The following is a 27,049-nucleotide window of genomic DNA, read 5'->3' as shown; positions in this document are numbered from 1 at the left end:
GAGTACGTCACACCTGGCACCACCCAGGCTACCAGCCGACCAGTAGCACTTCTAGACCCCGTGTCCAGGCGCGGGGCATACGGTCCCCAAATTTAATCGACGCCCGTGCGTTTCGAACCTGGAACCACTTGATTAGAAGCAAACGCCCCGTTCCAACTGGGCTACCACCTTGGTGGGAAATTATTTTTTGTATGTACTATCTGGCTGTGTACATCAATTATAGTTACTCTTTTAGGTAATAATGTATTAAGATATGGGTTTGATGAATGAGTTTATAAAAATGAATGGTTGTGATTGATGTTACGTATGGTGGTGCATGTAGTTAGGAAACAAATTCTCCATTTTCTTCCCCCCGTCCGCGTTACCCTTTGCCGTGCGCTAAATTCTCTTGCAGTACAGTGTACGAGGGAGCTAGCAGTCGTAGCATAGCGTTGTCCTCGCCAGCGTTTTCTTTCTTTTGGTGACACTCTCGAGAATTGGAGGATAGTACACGGCCCAACGCATGGTGACAAAAATCAAACCGTTCATTGACTTCGTTGAGCAAGCTTGCAAGATTCCCTAACTTTCTTGCAAATCTGGCGTCCTAGTTTTGTTGCTTTGTGATTTCGTCTATTGTAGGAAACAAAAGCGTAGACGCATGGTATCTACGAATTGATGTCTTTGAATACGAAATTAAAACTAGCGAAGGATCGCCGTCGAGTCTTTTAGGAAACAAAAGTGTAGGCCATCCGCCTTCCAAAACAAAATTAACGTCTACAAAAGATTGCCGTGAATAGCAGTTAGCCATTAAGACTCACCTGGGAGAGGAACTTCATCAAGACAACAGAAGCCATCTACTCATTTTTCACTAGAGAATCTATCATAACTTGAGATGTCTGGAGTTCCACCTCAGCCTCAGTTTTTGTAGCAACCAAGATGACTTTCATCACTTGGGAGCCTCCATCTCAAAGCTTCCACCAAATAAACTCTGACGGCAGTATGAGTGAAGATGGAAATAGAGAAGATGATGGGTTTATGATTATAGGCCTTGATTCTCATTTTATCATTGCTGATGGGAGTTGGATCTATAGTACTATTATCCATAAAGCCGAGCTAAAAGTTGTTTGGGCACGTGTTAGCTATGCAAAACTCTATTTCTAGACAAATTTTATTCATCTCGAGGATGACTCAGCTACTATGATTTGATGGATTCAGAAGTAGTCTCTGCTCTAAAATATTTAGTCGTGTACATGTGACTATACCATCTTTAAGTCATATTGTCGCAATACCAATAAAGCTACAGATTGCGTTACATTTTTTATGGTAGAGCATTTTAGTGAAATATCGTGGAGTAATTAAGCCGCGGTGCCATTATTTTAAAAATATTTTTAACTTTTTGGTTTTTTGGATGTATTCAAATGAGCTTTACGTGATTCTCGGGTCCCATAAAAAACAAGAATCAATCGCCGTCGACTGTTCTAGAAAACAAAAAGGGGGACGCATGGTATCTATGGATCGCACCGAAGACCAGATCTCTTACGGAAGCCTTGGACGCCGGTGATCTTGATCGTTCACACTGGTATGATTAGCCCTCGGATCTGATCTGCTGGGCTCATTCAAATGATTTGAACCTGTAATACCCATTAAAAAAAAAAGAAAAAAAACAAAAAAAAAAGAAAGAGAGACGGGCCGGCCCAAAAAGACCGGGCCCATCCCTCTTTTTACGATCGTGCCCTGGGCGCGATCATGGATGAAAGGAGGGTGCAAAGGGGGGCGGCGACGGCGCTAGGGTGATCGTTGGAGGGGACCAAACACCGGAGTGGAGACGGAGCGTCGAGATCCGGCCGGCCGTGGGGGTAAACTCTAAAGCCTTTCCTTCGGAGAAGACCCTCCATAGATCGGTGATTTGTTCACGGATTCTTTCATCCATCACTCGCCGGAAAGCTCGCCGGAGCATCCCGCCGGACCGAGGTAAGCGTGATTCCTCTTGTGCTGCCTTTGCTAGGGTTTGGGCCGTGTTGAGTTGGTTTTGGCCGACGAGACCGTCAGAGAAGGATCCGAAACAGGGTACCCCTGTTTCGGCTTTTCTCCTTCGAATTTCGTCGCCACCGGCCGCCGGTTGGCCGGGATTCATGGCAGATGGGGTGGATTGGGTTTGTGTGGAGATTTGTGAGGGATTTTAGAGTTCTGTTGGAGATGGGGGATGGCGGATCCGAGGCCTTCTTCCTCGTGATCCCGCCCCTTCCTCCTCTTCCTCGCGTCGGTTGACCACCGCCGGCGGCGACGGTGGTCGGAGGGGGCTGCTTGGGTTGCCGTCGGGTGGGGGGGGAGGCCGAGCCACCATGAGGAAGGCCTTCGGCTGATGATGGGAGAAAAAAAGGGTGGATCTTCGGTTGGAAAGAAGAAGAAGAGGGGGGCTCTTTCGGGTGTTGGGAAGGAAAAAAAATGAAGAAGAGGGACCTCCTCTTCTCTCTTTCTTTTGGCCGACTACCATCGCCGGCGACTGCAGCAGAGGTGGCCGGCGATGGTTCGGCCAGTGGTGGCCGAGGGTCGGGAGGGTGGTGGCCGAGGATTGGGCAGGTGGTGGCTGCTGCCCTTGGGCCAAGAAATGGGGAAGGGGAGATGTATTCCCAACCATGAAGAGAGAGGAATCATCCATTCTTTTGGTCTTTTCAACGGGACCGATCATCGTCACGGCGTGGCTGCGGCCACGGCTGGCGAGCAGAGGTGGCCGGCGATGGTTCGGCCAGTGGTGGCCGAGGGTCGGGAGGGTGGTGGCCGAGGATTGGGCAGGTGGTGGCTGCTGCCCTTGGGCCAAGAAATGGGGAAGGGGAGATGTATTCCCAACCATGAAGAGAGAGGAATCATCCATTCTTTTGGTCTCTTCAACGGGACCGATCATCGTCACGGCGTGGCTGCGGCCACGGCTGGCGACGACGTAGGCTGGTGGTACGGAGTGGTAGTCGGGCCACCCCGACTGCCCTAGATCTGGAGGGATTGAGATGTTTGGGGACCTGGTGATGGACCCCATAGTAGATGTGAATTATGGTTTAGAATATTTAAATATTAAATAATTTAGTTATGATTTATAATTGATGTTGTAGAGGAAGAGTCGGCGGTGCCAGGAGATTTTGATCAGGGGACTCAGCACCCCAGCGCGTAGGTTGTGATTCGGATCTGTGCTTGTGTCAGTCCACAAATTTCTGTAAGAATCCCTACAACTGAGCACTTTTATTTATGCATATATTGGATTTATCGTTGGATATATTTTATCAGTATGTTGCTATTTGTTTTTGAGCTTGTATGATACTATGAGGTGTGCATTTTGTTTATTATGAAAGTATTAAAATAATTAAATTGGGAAGGAATAACATTTTTTTGAGAAATTATGAAAATATGTGACGTGATTGAAATGTGATTAAACATGTAAAACTAGACATGTAAAATGGGTTGGACTAACCTTGTCATGAGATAGCCTCTACGAGCTTATGCGTAGGATAGCTGCCACGAGCTTATGCGTGGGATAGCCTCTACGAGCTTATGCGTAGGATAGCCTCCACCGGCTTACGCTTAGGATAGCCTCTACGAGCTTATGCGTAGGATAGCCTCCACAGGCTTACGCGTGGGATAGCTGCCACGAGCTTATGCGTGGGATTTGTGCAGTCTTGGACTGGGTCATGAACTTGGTTAGTCCAACGCCAGAAGTAAAAAGTCTGAAGACTTGGGAATCATGGTATTACGTGAATGAATCACGAAATGTGAAAATGGATTTATGTATACAAAATGGTTTGTATATATATTTGTTATTTATTGAGCCTTTTGAGATGATGAAATGGCATATATTTGATGCATTGATTATTTTATGATTTTTACTGTGTGTGGCTGTTGGGATTCTTACTGGGCTGGAAAAGCTCATACTACATTTACTTTCTTTTTCAGAGGCACTGGATTTGTAGAGACTATTGGGTGGGACGAGAAATAAGATCAGCATGGAGTCTGATTGCTGGATAGATAGGAGTTAATCTATCTTTTATTTATGGACATTTAAAATTATGTAATAAATCAGTACATTTTAGTTGGATTCGATTGAATTACATTAATCTTTGATTTTGGCATATATGTGAATATTGTACCTTTTAGGCCTTGCATGATCTTTAGGGCACTGCTCTAGGGCTCATGCGGCCGGTCACGTGCCAGACCCGGGTGATGGGTTCGGGGCGTGACAACCCTTAACCTAAGGAGAAGAGCCCTCCTGGGAAACAAGGTCATTCAACTTTATTTTCTTTAAATGAGATCCTAGCAAATTCTTTTTCTCTGGGTATGGGGTTTGTTCATCACCATTTATATTTGAACCCGAAATCTCTTGCAAGGAGAGGAAGATACTAACTAATTGATCTCAAAACTACCGGTATATGGTAATGGGACACGACTAATAGCTCGTCAAAATACTTAAAAACCAAAAAAATCAAGAAATTTAGTCTGGCCTAACTATGGGTTTAGGTGAGAGAGTGCAAGGAGACAAAATATCTTTGGAAAATTATATATGAAGGGGAAACCCCACCAAAAACGAGCGAGGATGGAAGTAAAACTCATAGACATTGACACCAATCCTAAATGACGTTACCAGCCACCTAGTCGGCACTCTTTTTGACCGATGACATAATGTTAAAGTTGAAGATTCTACATTAAGGTCCACATCATTGATAATAATCTAAAATATATAAGATATCTAAAAACTAATAAAAAAACCGTATTCGTTATGATGTATATGACTAATATAATATTTTTAATTGATTGGGAACCACCGATGTCAGATTGATTACTCCACAATTAATTTTAATTGCTTGAACAAAGTGTGCACATGGGAGGTGTTATGTTCATGCTAAGAAATTATAATTTTCTATTACTCTCTAGAAAAGAGAAGCGTAGAGATTCATTTGAGCTTTTAATTAAAGGAATTGATGGAGTACAAGTACAATTACTATATAGAGACATACAAGAACAGAAGTTATGATTTCTAGAGGTTTTCATAATTTTGGAATTTAAAATATAATAGCATGTTTCGAGTATCAAGGATGTTATAAAGGGCGAAGAAAGTAGTGGTGCAAATGACTACAATCAGTGTCTTTTCTGAGCGCATTGTATTTGTCTTCCATCTGTAATGGAGGGGGAAAAAAACAAATCAAACAAGAACAAGAATATCTATTAACATATACAAATACCTCTTTGCAAGGGTGTTATTGCGAATTTTTCTTGACCGTATGATAGCATCGAAACTTTTGAGTAAATCAATCTCGTGCATAAATATTATTATGCTTGAGTATTCAGGAACATAAGCATCTTTGTAGCACCTCCGTGCAAGCATTTATGACACTTAAGACAATTCACCTTTCTCCTGATATTATCGTTACACAGCTAACCTTCAAAGTTTCCATTTGAGTGCAAGTTCTCTCCGAATAAATCTCTATAAAACCCACGGAGTATACTTGCATTTGAGTGTAATTCAGCACGAACAGGATCCTATACAAGGATCCCTTGGGTGCAATGTGACTCTGGCTCAACCATTTCGTAAATGCCATGTTAATACCTGATAATTGGGATGCATGGAATTAATGGCAAACTTCAGCAATTTTCATTATTTTTTGTACCAAAGCACAAAATTTTATTTAAAAATTAAAGTTAAAGAGGATATTGAAGCTTAGATTAAGAATCCAAGAAGGTTCGAACTTTGCTTCTTCATAGTATATATTGAGACGTAGCATGTGGTTTAAGAATGTCAGAAAATACCATAGTTTGGCAACGCTTTTTAAGTTGTAAGGTGAATCTAAACTGCAGCTGCAACGGTCTATCAATCCGGCGGCCGACGAGTCTAATGCGGATAGTAACTAAAGTTGGTAGGACGCATGAATACAGTAAGGAAATGTAAAATATATAAATAAATTTATGCTGATGAAAAAAAGTATGGGAGCCAAACCAACACAAATCTCCCTCCCTCCGCCTTAAGATCGGGCCCGCCACCATTGCGGCTGCTTTGCCATCCAACGCAGCGCCAGATCGGGCGTGACACGACGCGGTGCCAACGGCACGCCCGGACGTGCATTGGCGAGCCTTCATCCACGCCTCGTTCCATCGCAGTTATCCGTTTTGTGTGGATTTTAGTTGGGCCGCGTTGCCGTTCGCTTCCATACCAATTCCAATATTTGACGTGGGATGCGAGGCCGCGGCCGCAGGATGTGGGATAAACTTATTCCATCGGGTGCATGCCAATTGGCCGCAGGTTGTGGGATAAACTAATTGGCATAATTGTTATAATTGCTTAGTTAGCATAATTGGTGAGCCCCCGGTTTTGCAATCCCTTTTTTATCACTGTTATGATTAGATATGACTTGGCTGTCTCTTACGGTTAATTTGGAATCCACGTAACACAAAACCGGGGGCTCATTGCAGCATCTCTAAACTCTTAAAGTGGTTCAAAAAGGAAAAAAAAACGATATTAAGGGATGCAACCTGCAACGAACAAGTACCTCAACGCACAATAAATGCAGAACTAAAGACACCATCACACCACTGTTTGGTATAATCGGATATTACAACCAGTTTGGTATTAAAAATAGATGCTTCTCAACCATTCTTGTCAGATACTAATGCAATCATAAATACCGTGATAGATCCTGATCACCATCATCATCAAAAAAAAATTATATTATAATATTAATGGTAGCCTAGGTTTATAAACAATGCTCCATCTCGCTTTAAAATATAATCAATATGGCATTAAATACATATCCATACAAGTCATCATATAATAACAAATATTTTATCAAGCTTTGAATAAAAATTAATTATACCATCTACAGCCCATATAAAAAAAATATTGTTGACGCTAGTATATCTAATTCTACATGCCATAGATTAGTCTTACTTTAATGTTTTAGAAGGTATAACTAATCTGAAACTTGCGACGTCTTTTCTTATGCACTGCGTTACTTTTTATCTTAGGTACAAAGCTAGCACTATATATCATGCAACAAACCATAACTATTTAGGCCCATATAAAACCAAGACGTACTATCCTCAATCAACATGCCAAATTAAAACATCCTATCCATTTTTCACATGTATATGCAGCACATCCATATGCTTTGCTCTTGAACCTAAAACCACTCGTCTTTCATGAGGACCGCATATGAAAAATTAGAGAATACCCCGGTGTTCGCATAGAATTAAGTTCACACGATTTCGAAGCATTGGCAACGATATTCCGCCGGTAGACGGTCCGCCCACACAATCCACGATAAAGAGGGGAAAGTCATGTTCCTCCTCAATTGGGAAATCAGCAAACCAAATCCCTGCACGTTAAGAAATATAACATACTTAAATACGTAGATGATAAGTAATAAATAGTGATTTAAAAGTATAATGCATTGAAAAATGGGCAATATTGTTTCTTCCCCCCTTGACATGCTTGAGAGTATGAATCTTTTAGAAAGATCCTTCAAATTCAGAATTCTTTTTCTTTCAGTATATAACAAATAAGATACATCTGTTGATTATTAATTTATTACAATGTAGATCGCTCAACAGGACTTATTACCTAAAATTTAAGCAACAAGGCCATCCATCTTCTACATCACAAGCAATTGAAAAAAAAAAAAATAGTAGTATAGCCTACATGGTGTCAGTGCCTTGCATTGATGTTAGAGTTGGGTACCTAAAACGTTAGAAAATTGAAAGAAGGACAATTATGACGTTGGGGAAATTTTAACGTTATCCCAAGTCTCGACAAACCAAATTCCAACGCCCTACGTCTGCAGGTTAGGTGCTTGTGGCCCAACGTCTTATACCGCCCTTAGCGGCCGTTGTTATGTGTCGTTCAACGTGCCCTAAGGTCCCTTTTCCTTATTCCGCGAAGACGTTCACCGAATTGAGATGTTTTAATTATACTGTTCGTTTTTATATGGAGGGAAGATAAGGTTTCACGTAAAGGCGTTCTGACCACTGACGAAAGCTCCAAAAAATAGCTTCCGAAACAATCATGCACCTTGGATTCCTTCCACACGAGATGGCCCAAACGACTTGCAAACTAGGGTTTTAAACTTTATTCATTTTTCCTCCTCCTCCTTTTCTTTTCTTTTGGATCATAGTTGCTTTGAGATTTATGTACATTGAATCTATCTTATTGATACGTTACAAAAAACTCCACTTGAATCATTTGATTCCTCTTTACCGACAAAAGCCCGTACTCGATAAAATTTATTATTTCGAGCACGGGTTTTTCTGGTCAAAACATATCTTGTCTTTATCACGAGTTATTTTCCTTGGTTAACAATACTTGCTGTTTGCAAAAAATAAATAAAGTATAGCACTAAATTCAGTAATTTGTAGCGAACAAGTATTTAGTTCATCATAATAAAAAAAATTAAAAAGAATGGTGTTTTCTTTGGATGGCAAGTATCTTGACATCTTTATGCGATATGATCTAATAATGATTGACGTTACAAAAAAAAAAACCTATCATTCTTTTATGCAAAAGATACAATTCAAATCCTTTGATACCGCTTTTTAAAAGTTGGTGACGTATAACATTTGAAAGTTTCGAGTGTAAAGCATTTAAGTATTTTACCAAAAAAATATAAAAAAGCACCATTCAGAAGGAAAATATACAAGCTCAGAGCAGCACGATGAGAGCCATTGAATATATTGGATTTGATGGCATGATATGTGGCCAATCACACAGAGGATATCTTACAGATTATTGTGATGGATGTTTGTTTTGAGTTTTTTTATATTTTATTTTTTGATTCTCATGATTGCGTTTATATTAGATGGCAATAATGAATCTGATTTACAGAAAAAAAAAGTCTTTGAATAGGTTTAGGTGGTAATGCACAATGTGGAGAATGTTGTTAAGAAAAGCAACGACCGAATCCTCCGCCTCACCAAGGATTCCAAGGCTTGCCAATGTGAAAACTGCCCATGGAAGCAGGCAAGGCTGGCTTATCTTGCTTCATATAAAAATCATGGAAATGAATGATTAATCAACAAGAAAAAGGTGCCTCAAATCATTCGTCAAAAAAAGACACTACGAGTTGTTCCTCTCGCATACTTATCAGGAATCTCCAAAGAAAAAGAAAAAAAAAAAAAGGAATCTGATTAAATAGTAACCCCTATCAGAGTTCTCAAAAGTACTTGAATAATTGATGCCAATACGAAAGCTTCCAAAAATTCCTATCACAAACCACATCAGCCCACAAGCGATCCACGAGTGATGCTGGCAGAATGTTTTCTGAAGAGTGACGACTAACCAGAATTTTTCAAGTCATGGTTTGTCATATCACTGACCGACAATGTGAATAAAAGATCTCAAGCAGTTCTCCATCTGGCCATATTTCACAGTTTCATTAATAGTGGTCTGTCTTTATGCTAAACGAGATTTTTGGGTGACCCACTAGCACTAGCAAACAATTTAATTTCCGGACAAAACCCACAAAATGATGCAGTTTGAACATGCGCATAGTGTGCCATTCTGTGATGTCTTCCAAGATGCTCCAGCTGAGGTTAATGAATAAAATTTAGATTGTTTCAAGGCAGCATGGATTTTATAACAGTCCAAGGGTTCAGCTATTTTTGGTCGGTTTAGGCCGGAACCAGCAAGAGGTTTCAAATTGATCTCGACCAAAAAATCGAACATTGCTCCAATTTATAGATCTTGTGCTTTAGTGAACCCCAACCTTACTCAGGAAGTACAAGTCCAACTCAACAAATCGTTAATGCATCACCACCTTGAAGTTAAATTGTTACTAAGGGCTGGTAATGGGTTGGCTTGGGCTGGATTGGGTCTAGGGTTGAAAGAAACATGGAACTTAGAGATCAAGCTCGAGCCCAACCTGGCCTCAAACACGCCCAACCCAAGTAGAGCTTATTATGGGCCGAGTCTCGGGCCTACACTTTTCATTTTAAGTCAGAATTCCTGATGGGCCTATGTCATTGTTGATCCATGCTCGGCCCATGATAAGCTCTAAACCCAAGGGTCCCAAGCGAAGGCCCGGCTCAACCGTGGGTAATATTTTGGACTGGGCCGGGCCAAGTCAAGCTCATATTTATGTTTAGTGGACAACTGAACCCAGGCTCAGCACAGAATATTTCAGGATGACGCGGCTTCCAAGTTAAAATTACAGCCCAAGCCCGGATTTTCTCAGGTTGGATCATCGAACCATGCGGACTAGCCCAACCATGGATGCCCTACCTGTTATCACTTCATCTTCTGCGTGCTTGATATGGAGGATAATGAAGCCTTCAACTCATAAAGATATTAATTATGGCTAAATGATGGAAACTTAGAGAACCATGCATTTAGGATCCATTTTCAAAACTGCTAGAGTTTATCTTCTTTTGAATAAGACACGTCATAATTGAATAAATTGATATTAACATGACGAAGTCAAAACGTAGGTACTACTTATTATTCTATTTCATGTCATTTAGGAACCAAGAGGTGTTTATTAGAGTAAGATCCGAGTCAAGTTTAAAGTCAGCAAGTGCTTAAATGAAGCAAGATGACGGGCAAACATTCAATAATATATATATATATATATATATATATATATATATATATATATATATATATATATATATATATATATATCATAACAACAACCAAAAGCTCCAATAATATATATATGAAATCGGCTGTGCTCCTCTCGGATCAGCGTACCTGGTCTACAACTTGGGTTTTGACTAGGCCTAGTCACCCATTTTGAATTAGACTTGGATACAAAATCTGGAATAGAATCAATTTTAGGTACTGTTAATCTCCATCTTGGTAAACAAGAGCTCTCTAATTTCCTTAAAAATCCCGTTTGCCTTGCAAAAAATTTTATAACACCTTTTGATGTATCAAACACATTTTATTCATACTAAGCTTACAATTTTATTCAAATAAATAACTATTTTACAAAAATATATATTCTTATGAATTTTATAATGTTATCATTGAATTACAAAAGAAAATAAAATGAAGAACCTCACTAATCTATGGAACAATTTGATTTTTGGCGCATGCCATCTTGACTTTTCCAGTCACCTTGCTTCTAAATCAACTTGGCCCAAATAAAACCTGAACTAAGGTGAAGAATCGAAAGTCTATGAAATTTTGTCGAGTTTGAGCTTGAAGCGACCTAACGAGTAGGTAGTAACGGCTCTTGGGTCGAGTTGGGCCGCCAGACGTCAGCCTGTTCAAACTGGGATCTTGACTTGTTCATTGGGTTCAAGTCGAATGTGGCTCTGGCTCGTGTCAAGTCTTGGTTTGCCTCCAACCTAATTTTTAACACTGGATACGCTTTGAAGCTTGTAGCTCATTTGAGTGAATGAGCATCTCCAATCTAGTCTAATAAACTCGTATTGATTCGAGTCCTCTACTCATTGGCACACACTAGTCCAGGCATGTGCTTCGCACGTGAATTTACTTCATATCGATGCAAAAGATAAGTTATTTTATAAAATTTCAAAATGCTTGTTAAAAAGGATTACAATATAAAATCTAACATATCAATATGTTGATAAATAGAGGTATTATCTTGAGCAATATCCTAAATTGGACGCTTGCATTTATTTACATCTTGCCATCAAGAATTTTAAGCTATATTGCTTAAAATAAAATTTACTTCGTCACCCGACAAACAAAGATACATCTGCTGATCAACCAAACTGTATCATCATCTTTCAAGATATAGAGATTAAATATTTTTGCTTGTTGTTAAGTTCGCAGCCGAACATGCATTTCTAATCAAGTTGCAGTGTGTACAAACTATTATTGTCGTAAATTTTAATTAAAGGGATACTAAAACGTATTTTTATTTTGGAGTCGAAAAGAACTTTGGGAACAATCTGTCCATGGCCCAGGCAACAATAGAGAATCCCAACAGCGTAGTCCACGGCCCCATAGTACTATTGTCGCTGGAAGACAGCCTCACATGGTTTTCTTATGTTGTTCTTCTATTCCTCAGCAAGTGAGGGATATTGGAGGGACAAGCATAAGGAAGAGAGAAAGCTGTTGCAGTGTCAATGCTTGCTAGCTTTTCTATTAGATTCCTGCATGTGTGATAACGCTCATGATCTCCTTGCACCACATTATCCCACTCCTGCTCTCATGGTCTCCATATGGGTCCCAATGGTGATGCAAGCCCATTGAGTACAAAGTTTAACGAACCACTTAAACAAAGCAAATCTTTTGCCACCTTTTGGCTTAAATGAAGGCCTCTTTACGCAATGCTGATAAAGGATGGGATCACAATTCATGAAAACTAGAGAGCTTTGACCACATTACTCTCGACCTCTACATGTTAGATAGCTATAATGGGAACTTGGTTTTGGTCCCTTCATCTTGGGGTTAAAAGGAGGAGGAAAAAGGAGCTCCTCAGGAAGACAATATGATGTTGGTTCTGGTGGGATGATAAGAGATCTCATCATACTCATACGGGCAGAGGCACAGTTTGTGCTTTGCTATGGAATTTGGGACCATCATGGAGTCCTATAGCTACTGTTGGGAAGTGAGAGGGGGGATCTCCCGAGTCCCACAATTGCTCCTCAACCCCTCATGCTCTTCTGTTGTTCATTGCTCTGAGATGGTGGTGCACTAAAAGCTAAAGATCATTTACCCCATGCCCAGCGCGTGAAAACTCTGAAGAAATCATGAGAAGGTCTGCACTTTACGATGGCTTCAATAGTTCGCAAAGGAAATTAATGTAGAGTCCTGCTCTCTAAGGCTGGACAAAAGGATCTTTCTTTAAAATTCTTGAAGCTTTATGTGTCCATCCTATCCTTTCTCTGCTTTCAAATTTGAATTAATGCTGTCCCTGGTTTGTGACTTGACCGGGTCTTTTAAATAACTGAACTAGGAAATAAAGGTTCAGCAAAGCGTTTGTTTGGTCAAACTTTTATGGTCTGTAAAAGCTTTTCTTTCAGAAGCAGTAGCACTAGAGCAATTGGAAACCAGTTCTCTTATATACTTTTATGATGGAAAGCTTTTAGTATATCGATGTTGAGAACTGGAATAAGAAGATAATATGAGTAGCAACTGAAGTAGTGGGACTTCAATCATTGCTAATCATATGGTATGAACTGCCAATCTGGAACTAGTTACAAAAGAGCATAAACTCAGCACAACACTTCTTGGTTTTATGGACTGGCCAAATTTATAGGATTGAGCAGGCATGACCTAATGCTTGAACTCTAACAAAAGGCTGAGGTAGAGCGATTAGAAGGGGTCTGATTTGAAATGGAAGAAGATTCATCAAATCATGGCATGTGCAGGCTCATTATTTTCACTAGGCATACTGCTTGAAACAATACATGAATAATACAAGAGGTGCATGGAATTCTTGATGTCAAAATGGCCAAATCGTTTAAGGCATGCTATCCTGCGATAATTGCATAGACCTACCATATAGCTAAACCTAAAACTTCCTCTAATGTTGTCAAGTATTCTTATAATTCCCACCATCATAAGTGATGGGAGAAAAAGTGGATCACCCAATGCATAGGGTTAAAACACCCACATCCGATGGTAAGCCTAGCCTCGGCGAATGTGATCTCGGTAAGCATAGCCTCTTCGAACGTGATCTCGGTAAGCATGGTCTCGGAGAACGTGATCTCGGTAAGCATGGTCTCGACGGACATGGTCTTAGCGAGCGTGATTTCGGTCTCGGCTAAGCAAAGCTTGACTGATCTCGAGGCCAAGAAAGACCTAGTCAGAAGCTGAGACCAACCCCAACTCTACCGAAGGTCAAGCCGGTCTCTAAATCGGGGCGTCTGCATAAAGAAGGGGTCACCAAATCCTCCATATTCGGAATCAAATCCCGCAGTCTCCATCACAACAGCCGTCAAATTTGAATCCTTGCAATCTCAATCGATTGCCAGCTAGCCTGAAATTTCGTGCCATCTAAGGTAATTTATTTAACTCAAGATTTGTGCAATTGCATCCGATTGCGAATAACCGCCACACCCCCTTCTATAAAGAGGGTGGAACTCCGGGGAGAGAGGGACTTCCCCCCTCGACAAAAAGATTTCTCCATTAAAATTTCCAAAAATCCTCTCTGATTTAAGCATCGGAGGGCCTTCGCCGAATCTCCCGGCCTGAGCTTTTTGCAGGTCTACCAAAGACAGCCATCTGCCACCGCTTGCGGCAGAAGCTCCTTCTTCTGGTTCGCGATCACCTCGAAATCTGATTTCCAACAATAACAATAAGAGTGCTAGATGAGATAAAATATGCGCTGCTATAATCACCATTGTTGACACAAGAAACTAATACTAGATAAGAGTAGAGTAAATAATATATAGCATCACATTGGAGGGATTGGAGGCTTTTTTTTTTTCCGGAGGAAAGAGGTCATGAGGAATTTTAATTGGTAGCTCGAGAAACAAAGAGTTCATGCAGTGAAACAATAGATGTGGTTAGAGAGCCTTTTTTTGAGGGAATATATGGTTAAAGAATTTGATTTTGGCATATTAAACTGCGTTTGCTGGTCCCCTTTTTCTCAAGATGATGTTGGTCTTCTTATTTCCATACAAGTACTTTCAAATGTGAAACTTAATGCCCCATAGTTGAATTCATTATCAAACTTGACCTCTTCCCCCTTCTGAATACTTGTGGAAGAATCACGATTTGTTACGTATGAATCATGGAGAACTAGCCACAACTTTTTTCTTTTTCTTTTTCTTTTTTTCTGTAAGAGAACTACCCATAGCAACAACCCTTCCAGCTATCAGCCTGACATTGAGCCTTGTAATTTGTAAATTCAAAGCCGTAGTTGTGCTCGAAATTTCTTGATCATCTCTGAATGAAATTGCTCACATCACAAACAAAATGTGACGGGCCGACCGGGGTAGAAAACCTGCCGACTATCTTCTTTAAAGAAAGGGCCTCGTAAATTCAAATTTACAGTTATACTCAAAATTTCTTCGCATTTCTCTGATTGAAAATGCTTATATTAGTTTAACCAATTAATAGCTTTAAGGTATAACCATCACTGCATATTCTCATTAGTTCCTATTGTTTTCCATATGAGATATGGAACTCGTTTGGTTTATGGAAATAATTTTTATTCACTAGAATATTTTTTTCTAAAAAGCTGATGCCTGATGCCTAACTCCTGGGTATAATATATCTGAAAAAGTGGTTTTTATATGTTTGTTGATCATAGAAAAATGCCATATTTCAAAATAGCTTATAGTTAAGCATTTACTTTCATAGAAAAGTTATATAAAATATTGATTATGCCCTTATTAAAGAGAAAAACCTTACCATATTCTATCAAAAAACTTAGGAGCACTTTTGGAAAAAAAGAAATTCTAATTTTTAGCCAGTAGGAATTGAACTTTTTCATGTCCCATATGAATTTTTCTTTCTTATCAGATATAGAAATCTTATTTTCATAAAAAATTTACTTTCTATATCTCTTCTTTAAAAACTCCAATCAAATACAAAGTATTTCTTTATTTCTCCCTCGACCATACTTGTTTCTTCCCCTCCTCTGCGGACCAAACTAAGTTCATATGGGCAAGAGAAGATGGGTATGACAAATATGTAGCAAGATGGTTTAGAGCCAAAGGGGCGTGTATCTCTCTCTCACACAAACAATTTGGTGATAAAAAGAATTCCAGCATGATGGGGGTGTGGGATGCGTTCCAAAAGAAAGTGGTGGAGCAAGCACTAGGCCTCGAGAGAACAAAAGTAAATGGAAAACAGTAAGGGAAAGGAGGGAAATGTTACAGAGGAGTTTGCCGTTTCCCCGGGGCACACGGCCCAAACACTCGATCCGCCTGTCGGCCCTAACCTGACACATTCGGTGGGGCCCAAGCTTCTCCAACCTCATTGTTTTGGTTTGTTTTTCTTCCTCGACTCCACCGGCCCCCATGTGGTAAAGCGCCTTTGCGGCCCCTCCCCTCGCAAAAGCGAACACGCTCGCCCGGATGCAATAATGTGGTCTTCCTCCTTCTCAGCGAGATCCTCCTTAGGAAATTCCTCTCTTCACCTCCGAGATTGCACATTTTAAACCATGGATCGAAGCCACATATAAAAGATTGGCAATCATAGCCGTCCATCGCCATCATGGACATGCTAGGTAAATAAGTTAAAAGCTTCTGCTCGGTTTGGATTCATCTAAACTCAACCTAGACCAACCCCAACCCTGGATCAAATTAGGCGGCCATGTATACTTTTTACTTTAAGAAAAGTTAGGTGGCTGTATGTCAAAATTGGACTAGATGTTGACTTGTAGAATTGGATCCACTGGATCCATTTATATTTAAGGTTGAGAATGCCGACAAGCACGGTTGGTAAAATCATTGGATGTTGAAATCAGAGAATATTGGCTTGAATCTTGACTTCATTTGATTTTATATCTTAGTTCTTAATAGTAAAAAAAATATTCTTGAGTTGGAGTTGGACCGAACGATGCCAATACTGTCTATAATTTTCATCTATACTTTGATCTATTTATTACTGCATGCCAAAGCTGCTCGACATGGTCCGATTTGGCTTACGCAAATTTAATTCGATGATCAGTTCAGTCTCTACCGGTGTTAAATTTCAATAAGAAGCAAAAAGAGGGAGAATGATAGAATGATAAATATGCTAAGAAACTGGTTTCGAGGCAAAAGTGGAGAAGTAGACAGAAACTAAACCAATCAGGAGAGACCCCTCTCGTCCCGGAAGTCAATGTTCCGGACTGAACTTGACATGCTTAATTAAGATCTTGTCAAAAGAATCTAGAATAAACCGAACCCAAACTTAGACCACGATCCAACCAGGCCTACAATTGGTAACATCTAATATTGAACGGGTCCGGTATGCGAGTACGTGAGAGTAGAGCCAAGCGTCATGGGAAACCCACGTATAATCCAAAATTAGTTAATACTCTTCATGGGTGCGGCGCCACACACTTCAGGGCGTTTCAGTAATTTTAGCGGGCGGTGGAAAGCTACCGGGAAAAGAATTAATTAATGTAATAATTTTAATATGACTTTATTCTTAATTAAACATAATAATAATAATAATAAGGCCTTTACTCTTAATTAATCACGATTGGCGAACCCTCGTGGTTCGGGTGCAGAGGACTCGCGAGTGAACCGGGTAGGGCCGCTCGCGTGGAGCAGGAAGGCAATATAAATAGAAGGCCAACCCGTTTCTTTCCCAGCGGAAGTCCAAACGGTAGCTTCCTAGCCGTGCCATTTCGTCGGCTACAACGCAAACAAGGGAGAGAGGGAAAGGACGAAGGAATAACGAACAAGAGAACTTGGAGCTAGTAGAGAGAGCACGCAAAGCTAAGGAGGGAGATGGGGTCGACCTCGAACGGGAACGAGGACAAGGTGGTGGAGACGGTGATGGTAGGGAGGTACATAGAGATGGAGCAGGAAGGGGACTTCAGGACCGTCAAATCAAGGCTCTCCAGCCTCCTCTGGCATGGCGGCTCAGCCTATGACGCTTGGTTCAGTTGCGCTTCCAACCAGGTCCAACACCCCTTCGCTACTCCCTTTCGTCGTTTCCTTCCCTTTCTTCTCATTTCTCACCACAAAATGGACTGACATTGGATTGGTTTGGCACTCAGGTGGCCCAGGTGCTACTTACACTCCCGTACTCTTTCTCACAGCTGGGAATGATGAGTGGTATCCTGTTCCAACTGTTTTATGGTCTCATGGGTAGCTGGACGGCTTACCTCATCAGCATTCTCTATGTGGAGTATAGGACTCGGAAGGAGAGGGAGAAGGTGGACTTCAGGAACCATGTCATCCAGGTATTTCTCTCTCCACTGATCTTTGTTTACTGTCAACTACCGTCCAAGGCCATTTTCTTGGGTTTTTTTTTTAATTGTTATGCTTTTCGCTCTTGTTTTGTTATGAAAAATAGTGGTTCGAGGTGCTAGATGGGATGCTAGGGAAGCACTGGAGGAACGTGGGATTGGCCTTCAACTGCACTTTTCTTCTCTTTGGATCCGTCATTCAGCTCATTGCTTGTGCTAGGTATTAGCTGCTCTTTGCTTGTTCCTTCCTTTTTTTCCAAAGATTACTACAGGGAGGGTAAAGAGCACACAGAGGGCTGATCTATGGTTGTTTCCGTGTCTCCTCGGTGTCAGCAACATATACTACATCAATGACAAGCTGGACAAGAGGACATGGACCTATATTTTTGGGGTTTGCTGTGCCACCACAGTGTTCATCCCATCCTTCCACAACTATAGGATATGGTCCTTCTTGGGCCTCCTAATGACAACCTACACTGCTTGGTATCTCACCATTGCTTCCCTTCTTCATGGCCAGGTGTGTAGTCTCCTCTTGTATCACAGGAGCCCGAACCTATTTATGTTTTGTTCTCTCTCTAGCTTGTCTCTTGAAACGCGGGATGTTGGGTGATGAAATGACGACAGGTGGAGGGAGTGAAGCATTCGGGACCAACGAAGCTGGTTCTCTACTTTACAGGCGCCACAAACATTCTCTACACATTCGGTGGGCACGCTGTTACAGTGTAAGGCGACAGCTCTTGGGTTCCCCACTGTACGCGACGTAAACAAACACAACCCGCACATCAAACCCATGTGATGTGATCTGTCCCCCTCGTCCTTTCTTTTCTCTGATATTTTTTATTTTTAGTGGTGCATGCATCATCCGGATCTGTATTCTTCTTTGACCAGCAAATGGGACCATTAATTATACTCCTCCCACCACTCGCCCTCCTTCTTATCAACTTACTTGGAAGACCTTCACAATGCACACTTTCACTATGTTAGATAGAGTCCCTAACGCTTTAAATCTCACGTACACATGTGCTTCTTTCTCTTTCTTTCTTTTATTTCAAAATAAAGAAATTAGAGACAGCTGCTTGCAACATTTGTTCTCTTCTGCAGCTTCGCTCACTTCTTTGTTATCTTTATCCATCCACTCGATCACATAAACACTGCTACTAGCTAGCTCTTCAAAGTAGAGCGCCAAGACCCTCTCTCTCTGTGAAAGCTGACAGTATTCGCATGCTTAATTTTGACGGGCAAACAAGTTATCATTGACTGCCTTTAAGGCAGGAGGCAGTCGCATCCACTGATGCATGCCAACTGCATGCTCGACTACGACAGATGCATATGGACCAATCGACGTCCTGCATAATCCTGTTTTTTTGCCCTACAAGTAAAAAAAATAGTTTGCTAATAATACTAATAATAACACTAGATAAATAGCCATCTAGGACTAATTAATGAGAGAAAACATATATCATCATCAGGGAGATCATGCATGCGATGTGGAAGCCTCAAAAGTTCAAGGCGATCTACTTGCTAGCGACGTTGTACGTGATGACGCTGACTTTGCCGTCGGCGGCGAGCGTCTACTGGGCGTTCGGCGACCTACTACTCGACCACTCGAACGCTTTAGCTCTGCTGCCGCGGACGGGGTGGAGAGATGCGGCGGTGGTGCTGATGCTGGTGCACCAGTTCATCACGTTCGGGTTCGCGTGCACGCCGCTCTACTTCGTGTGGGAGAAGCTGGTGGGGCTCCACGACTGCCGGAGTTTGTGCAAGCGGGCGGCGGCGCGGCTCCCCGTGGTGGTGCCCATCTGGTTCCTCGCCATCATCTTCCCCTTCTTCGGGCCCATCAACTCCACCGTCGGCTCCCTCCTCGTCAGCTTCACCGTCTACGTCATTCCCTCCCTCGCCCACATGCTTACCTTCCGCTCCGCCGCCGCCCGGGAGGTAATTTTTTCCCCTTTTTTTTCAAAAAATAAAATCTTCAGCCTTTTCTATTCTTTTTCTTTTGGTTTGCGTTTAACCCCTTGAAAAAAAATTATTATTGCATTATTTTTTCTTAGAAGATAGACAGTAATGAGAGGAACTCACATTACTCACTAAATTTTATTCAGAACAAATGAAAAAAAAAAAAAGTATGCAGTCTGCATAAATTACATCGTAGAAGAAGAAGAAAAGAAAGCAGATAATAAGTTACAGAATGAGAATTTATAACATCAATGCAGGATCAAGATAAGTGAAAAAACCCACCCGGCAGACAACTGGGGCGTACGCAATAGATCTGACCACATTAAATATAGTAAACAAATGGATTTGACTGTCTCCAGAGTAACATGCCCCTTATGCTTTTCTGGGGAGAGCAACTTGTTCCTCATGCTAATTTGTAGTTTTGTACGAAAATAAATATTTTAAAAGGTAAATTTCTGTAGCTATATTTCATGCCTACATTGTTGCATCATTCGTACTAGAGTGATTGATGCAGTACAATATGAATATTAGTGGTGAAATCAATTAACTAATAATACCTGTATTAACCATGGACTAAAATGCATGCAACATGTAAGAAAATCGCATTTCAAGAACGAATTTCGAATTTAATAGAATCAATTGAATCAATACCTTTTTTTTTTGCTAAAATAAAAAAATAAAAAAAAAAAGAGGAGCAGGGGGAGGAAGGGACAAGCCCAACCCCGCGTAGCAGCCCCCACTGGGCCCCCCACCCCGCCAAGAGAATGTTCGATGCGGGCAAACCGGGTCGTGTGGTGGGCACGCCGACCTATTTTACTTATACCCTCCCCATCCGTGAGCCGGCTCGGTTATCCGACCCGACCCTCCGTGTGAGTACGTCACACCTGGCACCACCCAGGCTATCAGCCGACCAGTAGCACTTCCAGACCCCGTGTCCAGGCACCATGACAATAAGCAAGCATCCCAAATTCGAGGAGTTCATAAGTACGTACGTTGCGATAAATATTGCTAGCTAAACACTAACACGTCTTTTGTTGCGCTTTGCAGAACGCGGTGGAGCCACCGCCGAGGTTCGTCGGGAGGTGGATTGGCACGTACACAATCAACTCATTTGTGGTGGGTTGGGTGCTGGTGGTGGGATTCGGGTTCGGGGGTTGGGCTAGCATGGCCAACTTCATCCACCAGATTGACACTTTTGGTCTCTTCACCAAATGCTACCAATGTCCCCAACTCCCACCACCACCACCACCACCATATGGTCTTCCGCTTCCTACCAGCACTCAGGCTCCTTCCACTGCTCCATTCCCCACTAATGTTCATAACCACACCATTCCAACCATATCTAGCAGCATGTCTCCCTCTCCCTCTCCATCGCCTTCTTATATTGTCCACCACCATCTTGGCCCATGAGCTTACCAATGTGAAATGAGACCAAGGTATGGCCTTTGAACTACTAGGCTAAGCAGTGAAAAAGAGGAAGGCAGGAAGAGGCAAGTAGTTCCATGTAGGCAAGTTGTCCCATGGTCGTTTGGTAGAGAGAAGGTGAGAGAACAAACGCTGCCAATGTTTCAGTACTTCTTGTTCTTTTTCTTTCTGGGGTCAATTCAGGAATGTGAGTTGAATGGAATTATCAATGCGCTGTGGCAGCAACAGTTGCATCTAACTTTATCTTCTACTCATGCTCTCTCTCTCTCTCTCGTTGCTGCATGATTGCTTTACTTCATTGCTAGCTAAGAGGAGAGCACTGCCATTTCTTGGTTCTTGGAAGCTTTATTCCTTACCGATACCAAGCAACGCAGTTTTAGACAGTGATACATTCTGATTTTAAGGGAAAAGAGTCTGATGAGTACTGAGGGGAAAAAAAAAAACACACATTGTTGCAGATCTAACTATATATATTCCAAATGCGCCAAAAGATGGTAGCTGGTTTAGATTGTCTAAAACCTGCCCCTTACGGGTTGCAAGCATATATTCATCATGAAACTCAAGTGGAAAAAATTAATGTTGCAGTGCTATATTCAAGTGCTCACGATTAGATGACTATCATCAACGGGTGGATTCTTGGTGATCTTGGAGAAGAAACATGCAAATAGGGGTATAATGTTACATTAAGAGGTGACACTGTTCATCTTACAGTAAACAACACTATATATGCTCCGTCCGCAGTGTTCTGCGAAGTCCCAACAAAACCATAATTAATATCCGTCTTAATTTCATTAGCTAATCTTCGCATTTAGGTAATGCCTTGTCACTCTAGATACTTAATGTGGTACCTGCTTCTTGGCCCTATATCAACTAGAGAACATCGGACAAATGGGGTAAAAAACAGCAACTTTGTGGGAAAGTTGTCTCCTCTAAAAATGCAAGACCAAGAGGAAGAATTTGTCCTTTGCTATTGCAGTGTAGTTGAGAGAACCAGGAAGGGAAATGACATATGGCATGGCCATTACTTTGGACTAGATAAAGCCATTGCTTTATCCATGGATTGGCATACATCATACACTGGAACTATCAATAAAAAGAAGAGATACTTTGCAGCCTTCTTTTGCTTAGCTTTCTTTCACTTTTAGAGTAACAGGTAGGATACGAGATAATTTGCACCATGCATCCCTCTCTTCAGCTACGAAATATGGGTCAATGGAGAAGCTAAACATAATATGACTATCTTACTTCCAAAAAAAAAAAGAAAATAACACACTATCAGAACCAGAAGCATCAATAAGTTTGTTAGTTTCCTGATCTCAAAATTTGTAAATTATCTATCAAGCAAGCCCATAATTATCAAATTTCATTCCAACTATTTGATAAATTCTTATTTCTATCAAAGGCCACATGTGAATTATCTGATCTGACAAACATAATAGTTTGTTGGATGTTGACAAGCATAATAAAAAGAAGTGAATCTTTGCAGCCTTCTTTTTCTTAGGGTTCTTCCACTTTTAGAGTGGCAAGTAGGTCCAAGATACTTTGCTCGATGCATCTCTCTCTCTCTTTCCAGCAACAAAATATGGGTCAACAGAGAAGCTAAACATAATACGACTCGGTACGAGGTTAAGAATTAATAGGTTCGTTGCTTTTCCGATCTCAATATTTGTAAATTATCTATTAAGCAACCATAATTATCCAAGTTTGTCCCAACCATTTGATAAATCCTTATTCCTAGCGAAGGCTGCATGTACATTATCTGATATGACAAACATAGTAGTCTGTTGGACCTTGAACAACAAACACCAAGCATCACCAGAGGACTATCAGAAACTAACCCAGGTTGTTTCATGTAAATAGGGTATTTTGGGGGGTTATTACCATTGAAGTTTTTTAAAAAAGAGCTGAAAACCAGGTTATTTAGTGATTTTAAGTAAATCCAAGTAAAGATAACAGATGACCTTATACTTTGACACTATTGATGTAATCAAAGAATTGAATAAAATGATTTACAAGCACAACTTTTGTGACAACAACAACTCACAGAATATCCACATATCCCACACAGAAACAAGGATTCTTCCAAGACAACTTAGGTCCAGATGATTTTGTAATTGTATAGTAGAAGTCCAGATATCGATAACTTCTAACAATATCCGGGTATTGTTTCACAGAGAAGCCTAACTAGTAACTATAGGAGTAATTTAAAGATTCTAACCAATAATTTCTTTTGGTATCGGTAGCTGCAAACTGATGATTTCTAAAAAACTAGTTTGATTTGGGATTGTCCTCACCCCAAATACACATCAACACCATAATGTCGCATTTTCGTCACTTCTCTCCATAATAAAAATCTGATCAGAGGCAAAGACAGGAAATTCAGGAGCAATGATACTAAAAATTCACCAGCTTCCAAAAGAAGGATGTTAAAACTTAGAAACATAAAATTTGATTAAAGAATATAAGATAGAAAACAAGAACTAATGAGCTAAGATGTTACCTAGAATGTTTCCAAAGGCTGCAAGAAAGCAGGGACGTGCCAAGCAGTCAAATACTATGATGCGTATTTCCCATCAAGACAGCACGGATATCCATTGGAAACAGAGCAGTTGAATGGAGGTAAGAGACCCAGGCGCTTGAGAATTTCAAGTACCTACAGCCTGCAAGACACAACCATAGATTTATTAGGCAGTGTTAGACAGATATAAACTCTGAGTTGAGAGGGAAAGTGGATCAAAACAGTATCCATGTCACAGGTATATATATATAAGAGAGAGTTTCATGACAGTCATCTACCAACTCTCTTACAGGAAAAACACTTAGGATCATTGTGCATGAGGAAATCCTCTCTTTGTATTTCCACGTAGAACACCATTTCTTCAGCTGCTCCTTGCAGAAAATTAGCAGCGAAACTATAACGGGAGCCGAGGTTCATTACATGATATTGAATTCAGCTAGAATTACAATTTTAAAATTCCTCCTGAATAAAATTTAAGAGGCCAGAATAATACAGTTGCCTCACAAGAAGCTAGCATAAAACACAAAAGAGGATTGCCCATCTACATACGAGTATAGTATAGGAGTAGGCTCCATGGAGGAGAAACACAGCATGCACAAATGCACGGACGTCCACATTCCACTGCTCTGCCCTCTTCAAGTTCCTTCTGTATTCCGACCAGTCAATACCTGCAAATTTAGCAACAGAATTAAGAAAATTAGTGTGCATAACATATGACTTTCCCCCCTCAATTTGTCACACATACCAAAGATACCATAATGTTATCAATACCAAACATATATACATAGGTATTACCATGTCATACGAGTCTGTATGTACATTTCTTCTCCCATCTCATTCGTTTGCTCTCTACCGACAGCAAAGTCGACCCTAAAATTATTTGGTGCCTTCTCTTTCATCTTCTCAAATTCCTACACATTGCAAGAGTGTGAGGTGTTAAAATCACCACTTGTTCTAAAAAGCTTAAACTGATAGGATAAAGTAGATTTATTTATATATTTTATATTTTCTTATGCTCTCCTTCATATGTTGGCTGGAGTTTTTTTTAATGGGTGAGCTCAACATGTGAAATTTTTAATAATGAAATTAAAAAGTGCGAAAACATGGTTCGAACTCAAGACCTCTCCTCTGATATCATGTTAAAATCACCACATGAGGTCCATTAAGAACATAAATATAAGCAGTAGCTGATTATGAGATTTAATGACCAAAAGAAACATAAAGGAATTTGGAATACAATGATTATTTCTTTTTTAGAATTGTAAATACATAATGATAAGCCTACCTCTTCATACAGCAATGAGGTGCTTGTAGGAACTCCCAAGAAGAGCCATGCTGGTCCATTGAACTGCATAAGAATTTTAATAAATCAATCTTGCTCATCCCATGACGAATTATTTGAAACACCATAAGCAAGTAATGGAGCATGGGTAGCAAGCAATCCAAACTGCGATTTTCTAATAGTTTAGTCACACGCATGACATAATTCATCTAGAGCCTTTTTTAGGCTTATAATTCATTTACAATTACGAGACATTTACTATAGCGGATGACATCAATCTCCCATGTAGATTAAATTTCAGAAGTAAATTGCCACTAATATTATCCAATGGCTTGCCTAATAAGTTGCATTTATGAGACCACTTCACTTCTTGTAATGCAAAGCCTGACTTGAGCAAATTCTTCTAAGCATTCGCTGTCGCATTCATTGCCTTGCAGTCATCATGCTTCTCAAAGAACATTTTCCACAAGAAGGAGCGGAAGGGTGCAATCCCAGTTCCAGTTGCAGGCTGCAGCCTGCAAGGCTATCGGTAAGCCCTACAAAATCTATTTACAACATGTAATGGGCCAATGGATTAAAATACGATGCAGAACTCAACATCTCCAAGTGCTAACAAGAATAAAACAAGGTCACCAGATTGCCATTATAATATTTGCATGGGGCTCCTTAGGCATAAGTATTTCTTTCCCAACCGGTCCTGTAAGCTTGACTTCAGCACCAGGATTCACGTCACCTTAAATACAACAGCATAACATGAGTGGAATATGATCAGTCAATCAAGAAAACAACAAAAAATTGGGTTGGTCAAAATTATGACAACAGGAGTAGGGGAGTTAAAGTACCCATATAATAAATTTGAGCAGACTCCTTTCACTATTTCTCCTTGCTCATTGGTATAAACAAGCCGCTTTACCCACAGAGGAACCTGTAAAGAATATACTTGCATCTCGAACTAATTGTAGTGATGACACAAACATAGCTATTAGCTTATAACTCGGACCAATTAAATTAAACATCACACAAAACACATTTCCTTCAAAATTAATCATCAAGCAGACCCATGAAATTATGAATTACAAGTTACGAAAGGACACATCCTAAACATTGATAGCGAATACTCATGGCCAATGGGACTTTGGTCCGCTTGTTGGCACCTCTCTCCTCAGCGCTTGTGCTGGCAAGAGTTCTGATTGTAACTTGGAAGTGTACGTTGTTCTTATAAAAGAGAAAGAAAAAAGAAAAAAAGAGGTAATGATTAGGGAAAGAATGGTGGATTAGAAAGTCACGAATTGGAACTACTTAAACAAATAATTTCTTATCATTGTTGATCAAACCTAGAAGAAAGATCATCTATGTTGCTGGTGGTCCAAACCGAAAACGATTGGCACTGCGGTGTGAACGGGGTTCCGTCTGAGTTGTCTTGGTTGGTGTTGGTTGCGCTCCACCTTCCGCCAAGAAACCTGCAAACAAGCCTTGCACCACCACCAGGGTGGTGATGGCCTCCGACGGTCAAGTCAGAGGAGATTGGAGGAGGAGGAGAGGTGATAATCGCAAGTAAGAGAGTGCTCTGGGAGATATTGCTCACCTCCCCCCTTTCTCCCCCAGCCGCATATATACCTGGCTGGGGGGTCTCTCAGGGGGGTTCGTTATCGTGGGGCACGATGGTGTGGCCACTGACATGGCCGTTACAGGGCGTCGTGGAGCAGCACCGGGTACGGCCACGTCAGGGCATAGTGGGGCTCCGCTTTGTACGGCTGATGCAGGAGATCGTGGAGCAGCATCGGATACAGCCGTTGCAGGGAGTAGCGGAGCAGGAGGCCGCGGCGTGCCTCTGGGGAATAGCCTGTCGTTATCAAGAGATCTCCGACTCGGGGTCGGAGCGCTGGATCAAAGGGCAGCCGACTCGGGGTCGGGCTGCGGAGCCGAGGACGTCCGACTCGGGGTCGGAGCGCTGGATCAAGGGCAGCCGACTCGGGGTCGGGCTGCGGAGCCGAGGACGTCCGACTCGGGGTCGGAGCGCTGGATCAAAGGGCAGCCGTAGTCTTCCTGGGCGCGCGTGCCGGTCACGTGGGGCATGGCGGCTTAGTTCCC

At 41.2% G+C, this 27,049-nt stretch overlaps 1 protein-coding gene and 1 pseudogene across 1 annotated transcript; one reads left to right on the top strand and one right to left on the bottom strand.

Annotated features, from left to right (window-relative positions):
- Positions 1–17,187: 17,187 nt before the first annotated feature.
- Positions 17,188–21,396, top strand: LOC103700886 (auxin transporter-like protein 2). Its single transcript, XM_008782784.3, has 7 exons — positions 17,188–17,487; positions 17,586–17,771; positions 17,885–17,997; positions 18,111–18,294; positions 18,402–18,499; positions 19,247–19,712; positions 20,781–21,396. The coding sequence occupies exons 1-7, from the start codon at positions 17,314–17,316 to the stop codon at positions 21,141–21,143; spliced, it is 1,584 nt and encodes a 527-aa protein (XP_008781006.2). The 5' UTR covers positions 17,188–17,313; the 3' UTR covers positions 21,144–21,396.
- A 2,407-nt stretch (positions 21,397–23,803) lies between these two features.
- On the bottom strand, positions 23,804–25,904 carry LOC120105878 (annotated as a pseudogene).
- Between the last annotated feature and the right edge of the window lie 1,145 nt (positions 25,905–27,049).

Source organism: Phoenix dactylifera, unplaced genomic scaffold, assembly GCF_009389715.1.
Source record: "Phoenix dactylifera cultivar Barhee BC4 unplaced genomic scaffold, palm_55x_up_171113_PBpolish2nd_filt_p 000388F, whole genome shotgun sequence".
In the NCBI taxonomy this organism is placed as follows: domain Eukaryota; kingdom Viridiplantae; phylum Streptophyta; class Magnoliopsida; order Arecales; family Arecaceae; genus Phoenix; species Phoenix dactylifera.
This window is presented reverse-complemented; position numbering and strand designations above follow the sequence as displayed.